The sequence below is a fragment of the Protomyctophum bolini genome (assembly GCF_963924005.1).
Source record: "Protomyctophum bolini genome assembly, chromosome: 15".
Taxonomy (NCBI): domain Eukaryota; kingdom Metazoa; phylum Chordata; class Actinopteri; order Myctophiformes; family Myctophidae; genus Protomyctophum; species Protomyctophum bolini.
Window position 1 is genome coordinate 24,615,435 of NC_137876.1, and position 17,500 is coordinate 24,632,934.

Consider the following 17,500-nt stretch of genomic DNA (forward strand, 5'->3'; position numbering starts at 1 on the left):
ATGTTAAAACATGGAGATAAGAGGTTTCTGCCCGACAGCAACGTTATTATTATTATTACATAAAGAGCCTTGCACCTGTAGGGGTAGAGGAGTGGAGAGAGGACAGAGGTTTCCTTCCTTCTCTCCTACCGGTCTCCTCTCCTCTCCTCTCCTCTCCTCTCCTCTCCTCTCCTCTCCTCTCCTCTCCTCTCCTCTCCTCTCCTCTCCCCTCCCCTCCCCTCCCCTCCCCTCTCCTCTCCTCTCCTCTCCTCTCCTCTCCTCTCCTCTGGGTGAGACTAGGTTCTCCTGTGCTGTGTTCAGCAGAGTGGAATGCCCCGTGTGGCGCGGTGTGGCGCGGTGTGTCCCCACCCCCCCCCCCCCCCCGCGCTGCTCTGCCACCAGCAGCTAGAGCCCCGGCTAGCCGGCCGCCCCGCTGATCTCATTAGGCAATTAACATGCTAATTAAAAATCTCATTAAAATAAGGGAGGTATGCGAAAATGACCCAGGGCGGGACGCCGGGCTTCAATTAGGTCAAGACTACTCTTTCTATATACTGTCGCTGTGCGTGCAGCGTGTGCCATCAATGCCATTGGTCCGTGACATTGGCGTCTGTATATGAGGGGCTTGATAGAGAACTGCTCACATTTAATTTGACCCGAGATCAGATTCTAAAAATGTCCGTTTGAAAATGACAGTTTTCTGAAAAAGCTATGTTTCTGTGTCAGTCGTTCTTCGATTTAAAAAAAAAAAAGTGACGATCCGATGATTCCGATCGATAGTTCGCAGTGTCCATTGGAGATACCATGATAGTGGATGTCGATTTTATAGCAATGATTTTATACAGAATGTGTATGCTCTTGAAGCTAGAACAGCATGTGGTCCCAAAAAAGGTGCTCCATCGATCCAATACAATCTTCCTGTTCCAACTGTAAATCATTTCATTTCATTCTCAGGTGGAGGATATTTCATATTACCCCCCCCCCCTCCCCCCACCCACACACACACACACACACACACACACACACACACACACACACACACACACACCCCCCGTGGCCTCTCCCTGCCACCTTCTCTCTCCCTCTGTCACCTCCTTTCTCTCCCTCTCTCCCCCCCTCTCTCGGTGGCTCCAAGGTAAGAGGCGTGACCCCAGGCTGTAGGGTGGCGGGGTGTTAAAACTCAACCCCACTGCGTGAAGGAGGAAATGGAGCAGGAAATTGGGTTAGTTTCACCGTCCCGTCCCCCCCCCCTCCTCCCCCTCTCTGAACACACCTTCCTCTTCCTGCACGCGCATACTGTAGCCTATCTGTGCATGCAGTGCAGGCATGGGGACGGGCACGCACACACACACACACACACACACACACACACACACACTTGGAAGCGTGTGTGTGTGTGTGTGTGTGTGTGTGTGTGTGTGTGTGTGTGTGTGTGTGTGTGTGTCTGTGTGTGTGCATGCGTTTGGGGAGGAAAGGCCAGCCTCCAGACTGTGTTGTGGGGATTATGGGTGCTGGACGGCCTATAAGCCTACAAACACACTGAATCTAGAGTCATCCAGCCAAGATAGGCTGGGGGGTGGGGTGGGGTATTACACACACCGTTAGTTACACAGTACACACACACTCATCAAAACACACACACACACACACACACACACACACACACACACACACACACACACACACACACACACACACACACACACACACACACACACACACACACAGTAAACGAATACACATGTACGTGCGTGAACATAGAGAAAGATGTAAGTAAGTAGAAGGGCATGCAGTATACAAAGGTATAGGGAAAAAAAGTCAAGACTACACACACACCCTCCTGGCTCTCTGGCTCAGTCTGGGACTCTGGGTGATAAATCGCTCTGCTGAGGGAATCGACTGGAACTCGCACACGCACAAGCCACACACACGCACAAGCCGCACACACACACACGCAGTCACACACCTCTGTTTCCATGGCAACCGCTGTGGGGTGGGTGGGAGGAGAGAGGAGAAGGGAAAGACAAATGGAAAGAAGAGGGTAATGATTTCATCGCTGATCAGAATTAAATCCTGGCTCAGAGACAGCGGTGGGGGGGTGTGGGGGTACAGGGGGACAGCCTGGCACACAACCAGGCATGGAGGAAAGGCCACCGGGAGGGAGGGGAGAGTCTGTTCATGCATAGAAGGAAGGGATCATCGCGTCCAGGTATAGTCTAATTCAGTTGGTTCTCCAGCTGTTTGATTTTATTTCAAAGACCCCCTCTCGTATCTCTATATTTCAACTTTTCACGTTTTATTAAGGAACCCTGTTTGACCCCCAGTTTAAGATTATTCTTTTTCTTGCAAAAGTAACGTCTGTTGGGGAAGTGGTGAAAGAACATGATACGTAGCTTGCAGAGTTAGTTGAGTCAGATATACTTCAGCGGCTTCATGCTGTGCTCAAGGGTGCATACATTACTCGAGGGGTTAATATTATGCTGCATTACTATGTGGGTGTATTCAGGCTTCATAGCATAGACTGTAAAAAATATGGACAAAGCGTTCTCCGGGTCTTATATGGACGTAAAATGAAGCCTGTCAGTCCTTGAACTGTAAGTAGCCATCTTTGTAGATCCGTTTGGGCCCAGCTGGCCATTGGCTGGCCCAGACAACGAGGCGGGACTTCCCCCCTTCTTCTTAGTTGGTTTTTATTTTGACTCGAACGGGGGGTGGCTCCCGATCATAGACTGTAACGGTAGCAACGCCCCTCAGAACATACGCGACTTTATGGTCATTTTTTAAATAAATGGGACCATAGTTTTCCAAAAAGAATATAATGACATGAGAAATGAGACTTTAAACTAGTGACTGGAAGCAGAAAGTATTCATGAGCATGTTTATTAAGGTAATACAGTCTAGGTGAAGTTGGGCCCAAATACATGGTACTCTATGGAGCTATGGGGTTTTTTGGGCCCAATGACAGCGCCACAACAGGCCATTATATGAACTTTCAGGAAGTCCCGATTTCCTTAGTGGCTTCACAAAATATCTGTCTGACTGCCCCCCCTGCTTCATACACACATAAAGGACACATGTGCTGTGCTCTGCCTGCCAATCAGATTGGGGGGAGGGGGGCAATGAAACAAGTGTTTGGTCAAACCACATCACTGCCATTGGAAAAGCATTGAAACACAGGCAGAGCACAGAACATTTGTTCTTTATGTGTGTACGAAGCCTCAGTGTTTGCAAGACCCACATATGATTCGCTGACGTCAGCTGACGAATTGGGCGGGGTATTTAAGCTCATCTAGACTGCACCCTTCTGCATATTATGGTTCCTGGTTTTTGTTATGTGATGTTTGCTCCCACCACCACCACCGGTATAGGCTCTGGTTTGACTGTTCCCAGCATGGGGGGGGTTGTTATTGCATATCTATCTCCCTGCTCTTAATGTTTAATGATGGTGTTTAATTGTGCCGAGCAGGAAGAAAAATGTAGCAGAGCCAAACGCCAAGATAAAATATTATATGCACACTTGTATTCTCATTTTATAATAAATATTGGTTAAATCCATTTGTGAGTTATCTGACTGAACAAAAGCAGCCATACCACAATGTAGTCCTGCAAATCAAAATTTGATCCGAGTGAAAGGTCGACAAAAGTATTGGCATCAGAAGGTGTTTACAGTATGCAGAAAGGCTCATTCCACACTCATCGTTGGATTTTGTAATTAGCAATGCATTAACGGGTGTCCATCGCTTGAATGCTGCAGCTGGTATAAAGGTGGGACTGGTTTTAATGGCTTTATGCGCTGCTGGGTAGCTTAACTTTACGATAATGCAACATCATTTATCAGTTAATGTATGTTTTGAAATAATAATCTAAATCTGCTAACTAGTAAGCCGTCAGATTGTAGTGGAGTAGGCAAAACAAAAAAGTCCAAAATGTGCCTCTGAGATGCAGTGGAGTAAAATGGAAATACTCAAGTAAAGTACAACTAACTTTAAGTCGTTGCTGGCAGGCAGTAGCACAAACCTCTTATCTCCATTTGTATCGTTCCGTGATTTTTCTTACATTAACGCCCTACATGATCATACTACAGTGTCACACAAAAGCATCAAAAGTAGGAGATCCACAAGCGACGCATTTTGAGCTTGTAGAGCTGCTACTTTTGATCATTTTGAATTTGAATCCTGAAAAGAAACCGTTTCGGACATACAGTATGAGGTTTCAACCTGAACATAACAGAGACGAAATTGGAGCCAATACTGAAAATTTCTTTGTCACAATCGTATTGATATGTGCTCTATTGTACAGTCAAAAGTCAAAGTCATACGATTTGTCACACACGTTACCGCAGTGAAATTTGTTCTCCGCATTCTCTTGTGAATGACAGCAGCCAAGGAGCGGTGAGCTGCAGCCATGCCGCGCTCGGGAATCATTTGATTAGTAAATTTGAACCCCCAATCCAACCCTTTGATGCCGAGTGCCAAGCAGGGAGGCATTTGGTCCCATTTTTACAGTCTTTGGTATGACCCGGCCGGGGATCGAACCCCGACCTCCCAGTTTCAGGGCGGACACTCTAACCACAAGGCCACTGTCTGGTGTGTGTACTAGAGTAAATGTAGACACGTCTAAATACAATCACTTCAGTAGATAGGAAGCAGGGCCGGCAGTCAGGAACCACTCACTCGCCCTATGAAGTATGAAGCCTTGAATACAAGGATATTCTTTTTGGCTTTTCTCGCATTCCTGCATGAGCCAATAATCCAATGTTTGATGACTCAGGAGGAGACCAAGGCAAAACTATATAAAATACAATTGTATCAACTAATAAAACAACTCACTGGGAGGTATGCTGTTCATCCAGGTTTCACAGAGAATGTTTTAAATATAGTTTTGCTCTTGTTAATATTGGCCTCCTGTTAAGTTAAATTAGCCAAATATAAGATAATTGGAGCAGCCTAGGAATGGAAAAACAAATCCATGAATTCAAGGCTTCATGGGGTAATGCATTTTTTGGGGTGAACAATTCCTTAAATTGAACTTTAGGATAGAAATAGCCCATAATAACCACTTAAGCCATTAACTGGCTTATGGCCAGCCTAATTAACAGTGGATTGTGCCTTCTGCCTGCACTATTCATGTTTATCTCCTCATTTTAATGCCAATAGAAAAATCTGTGATATACACAATACATCTCATTCTCACATGGCAATCATATAGTAATACCCATGCCCTAGCCTAGCCCTTTAGATAGCACTTTATGTAGACTCAGATAGTAGACTTAGGTTATCATTGTTATTTTAGACAGACTTATAGTTCGTTACGTAGACAGCACTAGAATTGCATTTCATGTAGTCATAGCACTTTATAGTACACATGTATATTGTATAATATATAATATAGTATACCGGTAGTATGTATAGTTGACATAGATACTCCACTGTTACGTTCTTAGTTTATACGTGATTCATGATAACTACTTTTGATATATGTGATGTATTGCCATGCTTTTTGTTTTTGCTTAAATGTAAGTCGCTCTGGATCAAGAGCATCTGCTAAATGCCTAAATTGTAAATTATACCCAGTGCTGATGGTGGCGGCAACATCACCGTTATGCCGATTTTGACCAAATAGAGCAAACCTGGCGATGTCACTTCCGGTTTAAGGAACAATAACATCCGGTACTAGCGTTGGACTGTGCAGCACTATCAGATGTCCAGGATGCTAAGTGATCATCGTTGATTTTACTACGTCAAATTAAGCTCTAATCAAGCCCAAAATATCGCATTTTACGCAGCGATGCACATAAAGACATAAAGATAGGTTCTCAAACTTTTAAATGTCAAGGACCCCCAGAATGATATATACTTGGAAACAGACCCCATTCTCAAAATATTTCGTTCTAGAGACCCCCCCCCCCCCAGAAGCAAAGATTTGAGTTAAAAACGTTCGCTGTGAATGAATATACTGAATATATCCTGCTACCCTAATAGACAGGGGTACATAAGCACATGGCCATTTATCCAAGAGCTTTCTCCGACCGAACCACACTTTTACCAGACATCTCTATATGCAAAATAAATTCGCCACACTCCCAGAAAACATATAGACTACATTGCATTCGCCAAAAATGTCTTATTTACTATTTAAATATTACTTTTCTGAAACACGCTATTCTTGCTCAACCTCTACAGCCTACGTCAGAATCGTCATGTTGGCGTCTACTACGCCAACTACGTTCACTTAATGGGGCCAGTCCTTCACAGTGACACACGCGTTAGATCAACCACGCGACCAGGATGGTTTCTACCCCTCAATGTCGTGCCTACTCTACACTGCCATCCGAAGGCCCCTCCCCCTTTCACTGCTCCTGTGTCGCCAACTACGTTCACTTAATGGGGCCAGTCCTTCACAGTGACACACGCGTTAGATGAACCACGCGACCGGGATGGTTTCTACCCCTCAATGTCGTGCCTACTCTACACTGCCATCCCAAGTCCCCTCCCCCTTTCAGCGACTCGAACAGCAGCTCCGTCCGAAAGCCCACACAGCACTGCACAGCCCCACACATGTCACACACCCAAATGAATCGAATGAATGAATAAGGCGCTTATATCGCTTTTGCTCAGTGGATGGGACATTTACATTAAAAGCTATCGGATGGACGCGTGGATAACGGCATGGTTGTGTGCACTCGGAGGGAAAGGTTCCATATAGCTTCCATGCTAGCTGCTTCAGACACAGGGGAGGGGAGTGAGATTGCCCGCCTCACGGGACTCCAGTGCGAAATAGCGCTTATGCAACAATTACCCTAAAAACAACACCTCAACTCAATGTCATTGTGAATAATAATTTCGAGCGAATAAATAATTTTTGGAAGGACACTTTCACCCAGTATGAAGCGAAATGTGGAAGCCGTGTGTGTCACACCAAAACGGGTGACCTATATAATCCTGTAACGCCGTGCATTCTGTGCTTGCGTGCGCATTTCCCAAATCTCAGTGATTTATCCACACATCGCTCTGTGTGTGTGTGTGTGTGTGTGTGTGTGTGTGTGTGTGTGTGTGTGTATCACTACATTAGTTGCCTGTTCAAAACTAAACTACACTTTATGAAATCATTGTTGCAGCCTACACACATATATTCAGGCCCATTCAGAACACATTTCCCAAATCTCTGATTTATCCACACATCGCTCTGTGTGTGTGTGTGTGTGTGTGTGTGTGTGTGTGTGTGTGGGTGGGTGTGTGTGTGTGTGTCGCGTCGCCCTCCAGCTGCAATTGCGAGTGTGCGCTGTGTGCAGGGCACACTACTGAGTTTAAAAACACAGCTGAAACATGAAGTGGAGTCTGTAACTCCCGCAATTTCCTTCTTCCCATATTGCGCTGCAACGACACTGGGATGAGCCCGCCGAAGGCGGGCGAAATTCTAGTTCAAATAATTGGACACCTTTTGACGATTTTTCAAAAGTAGCAGCAGATCTACTAAATAGCTAACGTTTAAAATAATGTGGTTAAGTGGTTAAGCACCAAGCGGTGACACAGATGCGTTCCAGGTCTTAAAGTCGATCGCACATTTGTCGTTCATTCGTAAACGGGGAAAAAATGAATGCAAATCCTTGGCGATGTTCCTTATCTTTTCCGTTATGGAGGTTATTGTGACGCCTGGCGGCGGCGGCAGCGTGAAAAGGTTACCTAAGATGGATGTTCTTGACGGTCTCGGGGGTTAAGAAAGGTCAGCCTGCCCTTAAATCAACAAGTCTGCATATATACTATGTGGAATATTAATATTTCCAAAAGGGGAAAGAAATTACAGCAGATAACAGTCGACACCTTTCTTGCATAATGGCCCTGTATTTAAATTTGAAATACCATACCCCTAATAGCTATAACACGTTTGCATAATGGCGGCATATTTGAATATGTGAAGAAGAAAAAATATGGGGAACTTCTTTTTTTTCCGTCTTTTTTTTTGCATAATGGTTTACCTTGGGTACCCTGTAGCATCAGAGAACACTCAATACAATCATCAGTGTCATCTTTGCATGCGTTTGGTTACCTTTGAGTGTACCAAACGGTAATTACAGAAACACTAAGATTATAATGATAATATGACATTAAGGTAGGCCAGGTGATTTTCTTTGATTAAAATAAGTGTTAAATAGCTCTATGTTCTGATAGTACTAGTATAGTGTTTGTTCAGTAACAGGAGACTCTTTCAGGTCAGGATACCAATTTTATCCAATCAGGAAAAGAGAAACCACACAGGATACAGATCAGTAGTGATCAAGTGAAACTGGAAGTGAGGACACAAAGAAACGAGCAGACAAAATTGGAACACTATATAAAAAATGAAACTGAAGAATGCGTATTCTCTCCTGATTGGCAAAACATACATTTTTTACCTCAAAATCTTTCCCTATGTAGCTAGCAATACATATTTTCAGATGGGGGTTCACAGCCAAATACAAATATCATTTTCTGGGTTAGGGTTAGGACATAAAAAGGTTTGAGAACCACTGCCTTACAGGTCCCTTTGATATCCTCAGTTTTCGGTATCTATTTGTAACTGAGAGTTGTACAAAAGGTAACCAATCGGACCCTTGCTCAGGACTTTAAGGGGTGGTGGTTACATACAGAATAGAAGAGGGTCTGCTGTCTGCCTGGTTGAGGGCTTTCTGACAGACAGTCAGTCTGTGTAAGAGGAAGACAGCTGGCTCTTAACCTGGGCTCTGAAGGGGCCAAACAGCACCGCTATCAATCACCACTTCTCTGCTCCCCTTTCCATCTGCTTTCACTGTATCACACACACACACACACACACACACACACACACACCACACTGACGTATGAATAACTATACTTGCTAGATAGAACATCAACATTTTAGGACGGCTTTGGAAGCAGCAGAACATTTTTACAGTTCAAAGTCAAGTATGAAGACTCTAACCCCGACCCCTTAACCTAACCTCCTAATCTGAATGTTTTTAGGTTTTTATTTCCCCCTTTTCACCTCCATGTGAGGACCAAGGAAATTTCTCAAATTCTACTATAGTGGGGACATTAGACCCTCACTAATAATGCAAGGGGAAAACACACGCACACACACACACACACACACACACACACACACCAGGGGAGGTGTTGTGGAGCCATGCTTCACTGCAGCACAGCACTGCTTTTCAGTATGCACCCTGCAGTGCATGGTACGGCCGCAGGCTTGACAGCCTCTGCACGCTTCATTCCATGGGTGGGTTGGTGTGTGTGTGTGTCTGTGCGTGCGTGCGTGTGTATTTCTCCCATAATGTGGTCTGTTAGGGTAAACAGGAATTTGGGGATGAAACAGAACAGACTAGTGACACATCTCGCACACACACACACACACACACACACACACACACACACACACACACACACACACACACACACACACACACACACACACACACACACACACACACACACACACACACACACACACACACACACACACACACACACACACACACACACACACACACACACACACACACACACACACACACACACACACACACACACACACACACACACACACACACACACACACACACACACACACACACACACACACACACACACACACACACACACACACACACACACACACACACACACACACACACACACACACACACACACACACACACACACACACACACACACACAGCTCGAGTGCCCAGTACTACTGCAAGCCTAATCAAGGTCTCAAAGCACCCAGTGCACCAGTGAACGCCTTACTGTACTCAGTGTACTGTATAAACTCCACAGACTAGCACAACGCTGTTATTCCATTAATATCCTATACAAACACATCAGGACGTTGTGAAAGAACGTTGGGACAATTTATCCTTTCTTGTCTCCGAGTGGCGCGCTACGAGCTTGTAGATCTGCTATCTTTTGAAAAAAATCGAAGAACGACTGACATTTTTAGAATCTGATCTCAGGTCAGAATGGGTTCATCAGACCAGTGTGTGTCCAGTGGAAACCTCGTATGAATCTGATCTCAGGTCAGAATGGGTTAACTCTAATTAAAAAAAAAGCACTCTCAGGGGTAGTGCTGCACAATTCATCGAAAAAAGGTGGAGATCTAGTTTGGGACACACCTGTGCAATCTCATTTCTAGGTGACTGTCCAATTCATTTTAAGTTACTCTTATGTTTTTTTGCTACAAGAGAGAGACTTTAAGAGAGGTTTTAAGTCGAGCACTTTGATGTTGTCCGTTTAACCGATTTAGGCTTGACGTCGAAATTTTAAAAAATCTTCTAAATTCTGACAGTTTTCTGACATGTCTCTGTATTAGTGGTGCTCAATTTGTCAAAAATAGCAGACCTAAAAGCCCGGTGGCGCGCTATGAGCTTGTGGGTGGAAAATCAAGAATCACGCAGCACTACTCAGAGGTCTTTTAGGGGTGTTCTGCTGTACAGTCTCTATATGGCTTTAAAAGGGTAGAGTAATGCTGCGTTCACACGGCCAGATGCAAAAGATACAAAGATGCAAAGCCACACAGCATATTTGTAGCTTTGCATCTTTGTATAGCTGAAGGTGAAGCCAGCTACTTTTGCAGCTTTGTAGCTTTTGCAGCAGCTACGAACGTCGGCTGCATCTTTGCATCTTCGTGTAGACGGTATCTTTGCATCTGCCCGTGTGAACGCACCGTAAGTGATATTTGTTTGTTAATGTAGCTAAGCAGTTTGTTACGTAGCTCTATATTCATTCATGCATTGCTTGGCAAGTTCTCTTCGGACCTTTATTTGTATTATTATTATCACACTATAGAGCTATTTAACACTGTCACAGAATATATAGAGCTTTAAGCTAAGAAAGCGTGTTTTGTTTGAAACCAAAATAAACTATCCCTACCTTTAATGTCAACTTTTACAGTACAGTTTAAAGTACACAATTGTTCCTTACTTAGATTCACTTTTTTGTTTTCGAATATGATGCTGTGTACAGTATATGGCGCGGCCTGTTAACACATTTTGAGCCCTTGTATTCTTTCAGAATAGCGACATGGAGTGCCCCTATGTTAATTCATTGGATGATTTTTCAACACAAAATATACCCATAGTAGAGTTCAGTAGAGTACCCAGCCTTTTTTGGACCATTTTTTATATGAACCTTCCAGCAATACATAATAAAAGATGCATCATTATCTGCCCTCGTGAGAGGATTATTAAGGCTAATCACAGTAAAATGTATCCATTTGTAAATGAACGACCGAGACAAAAATATCCATTTGGCCTCATTTGGGATTGCATATAGTGTTGGCTGTAAACATGTAGGCTAATTGGCCCTCGTCAAGCCAAAGCTGCAAAGGTCTCTTCAGCTGCGCGTCTCTGTGACCTATGGTACGTAAAGCACATGACCTTTTGAGAACATACAAATTATACGTCCCAAATCGCAACCTCACAAACCAATCGGAAGCAGCGTATCGCCGCTACGCTGCACATTTTAACTTTTGGATGTTTTCTTTGCGTATATTAACAACCCGCCTCATCGTACAAGAGTGTCCGCGTGAAAGTAGTGAAAATAAATAGCAGATTTACAAGCTCAGAGCTTGTAGATCGGCTATTTTCACTATTTTAAAATGTTTGTTTTTTTTAAACAATTTTGGACTTACAAGGTTTCCACTTTACATGCAGCAACAATAACACAAAAGCCCATTTCATATACACAGCATGCGGTCTGTCGAGATACCGGAGCCGAGTACTCCCGTGATTTATATATATAATGCTGCATAATTCCATTAAGCAAAAAATAGAACACGATCCATATCATGTTAAATAATACAGCTTCATTTCTGCACACGGTAAATGATCCTAATTCCTCTGTGTTCTCAATGGAACCAAATGGACCTGCTTGCTTGTGGGTCCATTGGGCTCCATTTCGACTCGTCGGAGTTCAGTTCACTTCATCATTTCAGCGTCTACTCTGACTTTTGTGGGCACCCGAGTGACGTTGCGCGTTGCTTGATTCAGTATTGAGATATTTGACGTTCATAATATAATCACGTTCCCCTTGCCATTGGAACTCCATTTTAATTGTGATAGATTCATCGAAAACACCCGTCCTTTGTTTGGCTGATTCATCATATTGTCCTTCTAGGGGGCCGTGTTTTATCCAATTATTATTATTTATTTATCTATATATTATAATATATATAAATATTATATTTATTTCATTATATATTCCGCCAAAAAAGAAAGAAAAGGTAGGCTAATGGGAAAAACACGGCCCCAGAGGATATCAGTCACCAGAACCAAGGAGGGCTGTTTTCATTGAATCCAACATGGTTTGAAGTTACAATGGGTTTGAATAGGAAGTGGTCTGATACAATTACTTGGTATCAAAAATCAAAAAAGTAAATCAAGGAACTTGCATTTGACCGAGTATTCCACTTTATCGATATGAAACGGTTTAGCTGAAAATCTACTTTTAACACTGGACCGGTTGCTAGGCAACGCCTTGCATGTACCCCCGGCCCAGCACCAGGAAATGTGCGCGTGCTTCCCATAGGCCATAGGGTCCCATTAAAAGTAGGATCTTCTTTGGCTCTTTTCTCTGAAACTACGAGCACCGTCTGTAGTGATGGTCATCCATCCGAGATTTGGATCTGATTTGTGATATCTCATCGCATCGAAATATGAACGCTTCTGGGCAAAACATAAACATAGTGAGCTACAGTATTGCTAACTAACATAAGCTGTTCCCTACAGTGGCGGTCTGCGAGCGGGGGAAAACGGAAAGTAAAGTAACTATACGGTACCACCCGGTGGCAGGTAACTCGTTAAAAAACTGTCTGGGGCGCTACACAAAAGCCTGCAGTAGATAAGACGCTGACATGACTCCAAACCAGGATGCAGATTATACACACCAACGGACCCACGTACGGAAACAACAGTCGGACATGCGGTCGAACGTGCGCTGAAGCGGATCTGCTACTTGTGATGCTTCCGCGTGCCGCTGTGGCGTGATCGAGTACAAAGCGCGGTGATTTACGAAAGAAACACACAGTTGGAATGTGCAGATGAGAGGTTTTCTGCCCCAACACAGTGACGGTATTCTCCAGGGTGTTGGATAACTAGCTAGAGGAGAGGAGAGGCGGTGTGTGGTGCTGTGTGCTCACATGCTCTCTCTGCCTCCCTCCCTCCCTCCCCCGCTGTCCTTGTTCTTGACCAGGGCACGCTTGTTTGGGCTGCCTCGCTGTGTGACAAGCTCTGAGTCTATGGAGGGGAGGGGTGAGGTGAGGGTGGGGGGGGGGGTGGGGGAGGAGAGCTAGGAAGCAGATTGGGAAGGAACTGAGCCAAGAAAAGGAAAAAGCGAGGAGAAAAGGAAAGGAGAAGAAGCGAGGAAAGGAGGCATTGCATGTGTGTGTGTGTGTGTGTGTGTGTGTGTGTGTGTGTGTGTGTGCGTGTGTGCGCGCGCGTGCAGGTGCGTGTGTGGGCCGGGGAGACACCTCAGAGGTCATCTGAGGAGCCATTGGACCGTGCTGAGAGGCTGCCATCACACAGCTGCCATACCAACTGCGCACGCACGCACACACACACACACACACACACACACACAAACAAACAATGACTCACTGAGCTCATTCACACTCACACCTTCCACTCGCAACCATTTTGCATTCACACTCTTATACTCTGTCCCCATACTGTATATGAGCATCCACACACACACACACACACACACACACACACACACACACACACACACACACAGTGCCAAAGCTAAACCAAACACATTCTCTCCTAGCATATACATGTCTGACACACACAGGAATCTAAAGACATTCACCTATACAGCCGATGCTAGTGTACTGTACTGCACATCTGAACAATGACAGGAAAGCAATGCGGTAACTGTACAGTACAACGCATTGTGTTCACGTACCTCTGAGAGGGCACAGAAAAGGGTTCATTCCTAGCCTAAATCCGCAGTGGTGTAAAGTAACTAAGGACATTTACTTGAGGCATTTGTACTTCACTTGAGTATTTCCAATACTTTTACTCCTACTCCACCAGACCTCAGGTCCAAATATTGCACTTTTACTCCACTACATTTATTTTAAAACGTCATTAGGCTACTAGTTACTTTGTAGATTCAGAGTCAGAGAGGAAAAAGATGAGGCTGGCAGGGCACTGCGTCAGGCACCCAGAACTATAGAGGCAAGTACATGGACTGTATGCGAGCCAACCCAGGGAGAAACCATGAGGGGGAAGAAGCGTACCACCTATGTAGACGCTATGATGCGGCGCGACAGCGTGTCAACACACTGCAGAAGAGCTCAAGACCCTGATGATAGATAGGACATTGTGGAGGGCAGCGATCCAGGAATCCCAAGTCGGGGTTGGCTAGACCTCACTCTCGCAGTAACTAGGTGATAATGGTGACAACGCAACCACATTAAAAAATCCCCTTACTAAATGTATTTGGACTCTCCCTAAGCCCCCTCTGGTGGCACAACATTGCAGTGAGTGGTGTTTTCGTAGATTTACGTTAGAACCAATTAAGACCTATAAGGTTGATGAAAATGTCTTCTGACAAACTTATGTTTCTATATGTTAGTGGTTCTCAAACAATTTTATACTAAGGACCACCAGAATAACAAAATACATAAATACATGGATGCACCTGGGACGTATCCTCAGTGATGTATCCCAAGGTCATCGGGGTTTCCCAACATCATACCCCTCACTCGGGTGACCCAGCCGGGGTGATCAAGTCCCGACTTACGTCCCAGTAGCTACCCTCGATCAGTCCCATTAGGGAAAAACCAGGGCCACACAATCCGTTCCTCCTGAACTACTCTGCCGGGACTGGGAGGTACCATTCTGGCGCGTGGAAGGACTAGGCTCTGTGGGTTGACTCCTGTCCGGGCCCCTCCTACGTCTCACCAGGTCCACTCCTGCTCTCACCAGGTCAGGCCCTGTGCGTTGCACCAGACTCCGAGGCCAGCACCAGGCACTTTATTCAGGAATGGTGGATTCTCGAGCCGCAACGGTTCCGCAGGCTCCACCTTGCCCTTGGTGGTGCCGCAGGCTCCGCTTGAGGCTTGAATGGCCCTCCTAAAGGCCTCACCGTGGGTTTGTTGGGCTTCTTCCTCACGGAGGACACAGGCTGGGGCGCCGACCCATACTGCTCCCGGGTGCCGTCTACTTTCCGGCTGCCACCCGTCTCTCCGAATTATCTGTACTAGTCCTTACCCGTTGTGACATATTAAAACTAAAGCTAGCAAAATAAACTAGAATAAAAAACAGTACAGTATAGTGCACCCCGTGGATGCAGAGGTCGTTGTTTTATTGCATCCCTTAACTATAAACTGCATTATGGGATGCAAAATGCACCCTATTTTAATCTCTGCCACAATGCTCTAGTGGCTGATGCCCGCTGCTATACAGTATAGAGGGAAATGATGGGTAAAAAAATTAAACATTATATGTTGTTTTGGTATGTAAATACAGGGCAAACATTACATAATATGTCTTCGACCCTTTGAACCATATTGCTTCTAAGGGGGGGGTGATAGCAGTATTTCATCTGATCTTCATCTAGGCTCAAATCTCCGGCATCCGAGCGTATTTTCACACCTCTCTCTGCCTATCTCCCTCCCTCCCTCACGCACGCACACACACACGCATACGTGCACATGCACACACACACACACACACACACACGCGTGCGCGCCGTACACACACCTCCCCTCTCTCAATCTCGCTGGCACTTTGCCGTTATCATAGCGATCGATAGCAAGGTGATTATTATTCCTGTAGCAGAGCCCACACACACACACACACACACACGCAGATGCGGAAACCTGCACACACGAGCATTTGTATGCATATGCACACACACACGCACTATATTAGCGCATGCACACATTACCAGTATAATATAGTCACAGATACACACACACACACACACACACACACACACACACACACACACACACACACACACACACACACACACACACACACACACACACACACACACACACACACACACACACACACACACACACACACACACAGGTCATAAGGTCAGGTGTTACGCGGCGAGTGTGTGCTTGTACACACTGGCCACGTGGAACGGGTCCATTAAGCCAGTGTGTCTGTCTCGTTGCACTCCATCTTCGTGTTAGAGAAAACTAAAAGGTACGCAACGCTTTTAATTAGACCCGTGAACCACATGGCGGACGCAGGAAGGGCCGTCACGGAACAACGGCTCTTTGAAGGATCTACAGTATAGCGATGGACCCTCTTTGAGAAGCACTGCATTTGAGTACTGCGTTACGTTACGTATGGAAATACGTGTACTGTATACACCGGGTATATAAAACATGACTGGGGCTGCGGCTGGGGCTCAGGAGGTAGAGCAGGTCGTCCAATGATCCGCGGGTTCAAATCCCGGCTCCTCCCGTCTATAAGTGACCTTGGGCAAGACACTGAACCCCCACATTGCCTCCAATGAGTCGATCGGTGTGAGCTCGCCACCATTGCTGTGTGAATGTGGGAAGAGAGGACGTTGACTGTTCGCTGCTTCACCTCTGAATGTATGAATGAATGAACCATATAGTAAAGCGCTTTGCGCTATACAAATGCAATCCATCCATCCATTCATTCAAATCACAGACTCAAGTGTGAGTTAACAATACTGACTAATTGTTTGCATTTTGTTTGACATTAAAAGCTTGACCTGCCCCACCCCCCCTGCAGATTACATCAGCACCAATAATGAACCTTTCCGATAATGGCGATTAAAACTCACTTTTCGCACAAAGTCAACAATTCCGCGCTCGTATCCAGGGAGACTTACAGTACGTGCAAGATCAGAGCGATTTGGCAGGAATCCAACAAACAACAGGGGAAATAGTGAAGAGGGCACGCGCCTTTCGAACACAAGGTAACGGGTTCGATCCCGGGCACTGGCAACTCAGCGCATGAGTAGCATGGCTTGGGTGCTGCATACTGTGACCCGATGGTACAGTTGGTGTTAAGCTCCATCTCAGCAATCCATTTCCCAGGCGTTTCCACTGTATCTCGCGGCTTGTCAAACGGGGATAGACTCCCGTGCTCTGGCTATAACGCCGAGAATAAGCCTCTCCGACCTACTTAAAAAAGTATTGCGGTACTTGAAAAATCTTAAAATATCCAACTTGGACCTGATTTGGATCTAAAAATGACAAGGACCCGCCCACCTCAGACAAACAACAGTCAGCTACATTATGGAAATCAAATCATAAATCGTCCAGGTGAAGATCACCCGGGTTTAGTGTTCAAGGCCTGGTGTTACAAGAAGAACGACAACTTTCAGTGTCCACTTGGAGATAAGAGCGTTCTCCCCGACAGTAACGATATGCATAAATGCACACGTCTCTAAACATGAGAAAGTTAAGCGGGTTGGCGGTGTAGCTCACCTCATGGTGCGCAGGTCCCAGCCGCGTATGGCCGTGTCGTTGGCGGTGGCCAGCTGGCTGCAGTTGTGATGTG

General features: G+C 45.4%; 1 protein-coding gene across 1 annotated transcript in view; it reads right to left on the reverse strand.

Moving 5' to 3' along the window:
* eipr1 (EARP complex and GARP complex interacting protein 1) overlaps positions 1-17,500 on the reverse strand; it is a 69,898-nt gene that overhangs the window by 13,545 nt on the left and 38,853 nt on the right. The window contains exon 6 of the mRNA XM_080783182.1: positions 17,428-17,500. This exon is cut by the window's right edge and continues 64 nt beyond it. Coding sequence (XP_080639308.1) covers positions 17,428-17,500 — 73 coding nt within the window. The remainder of the gene's footprint in view (positions 1-17,427) is intronic.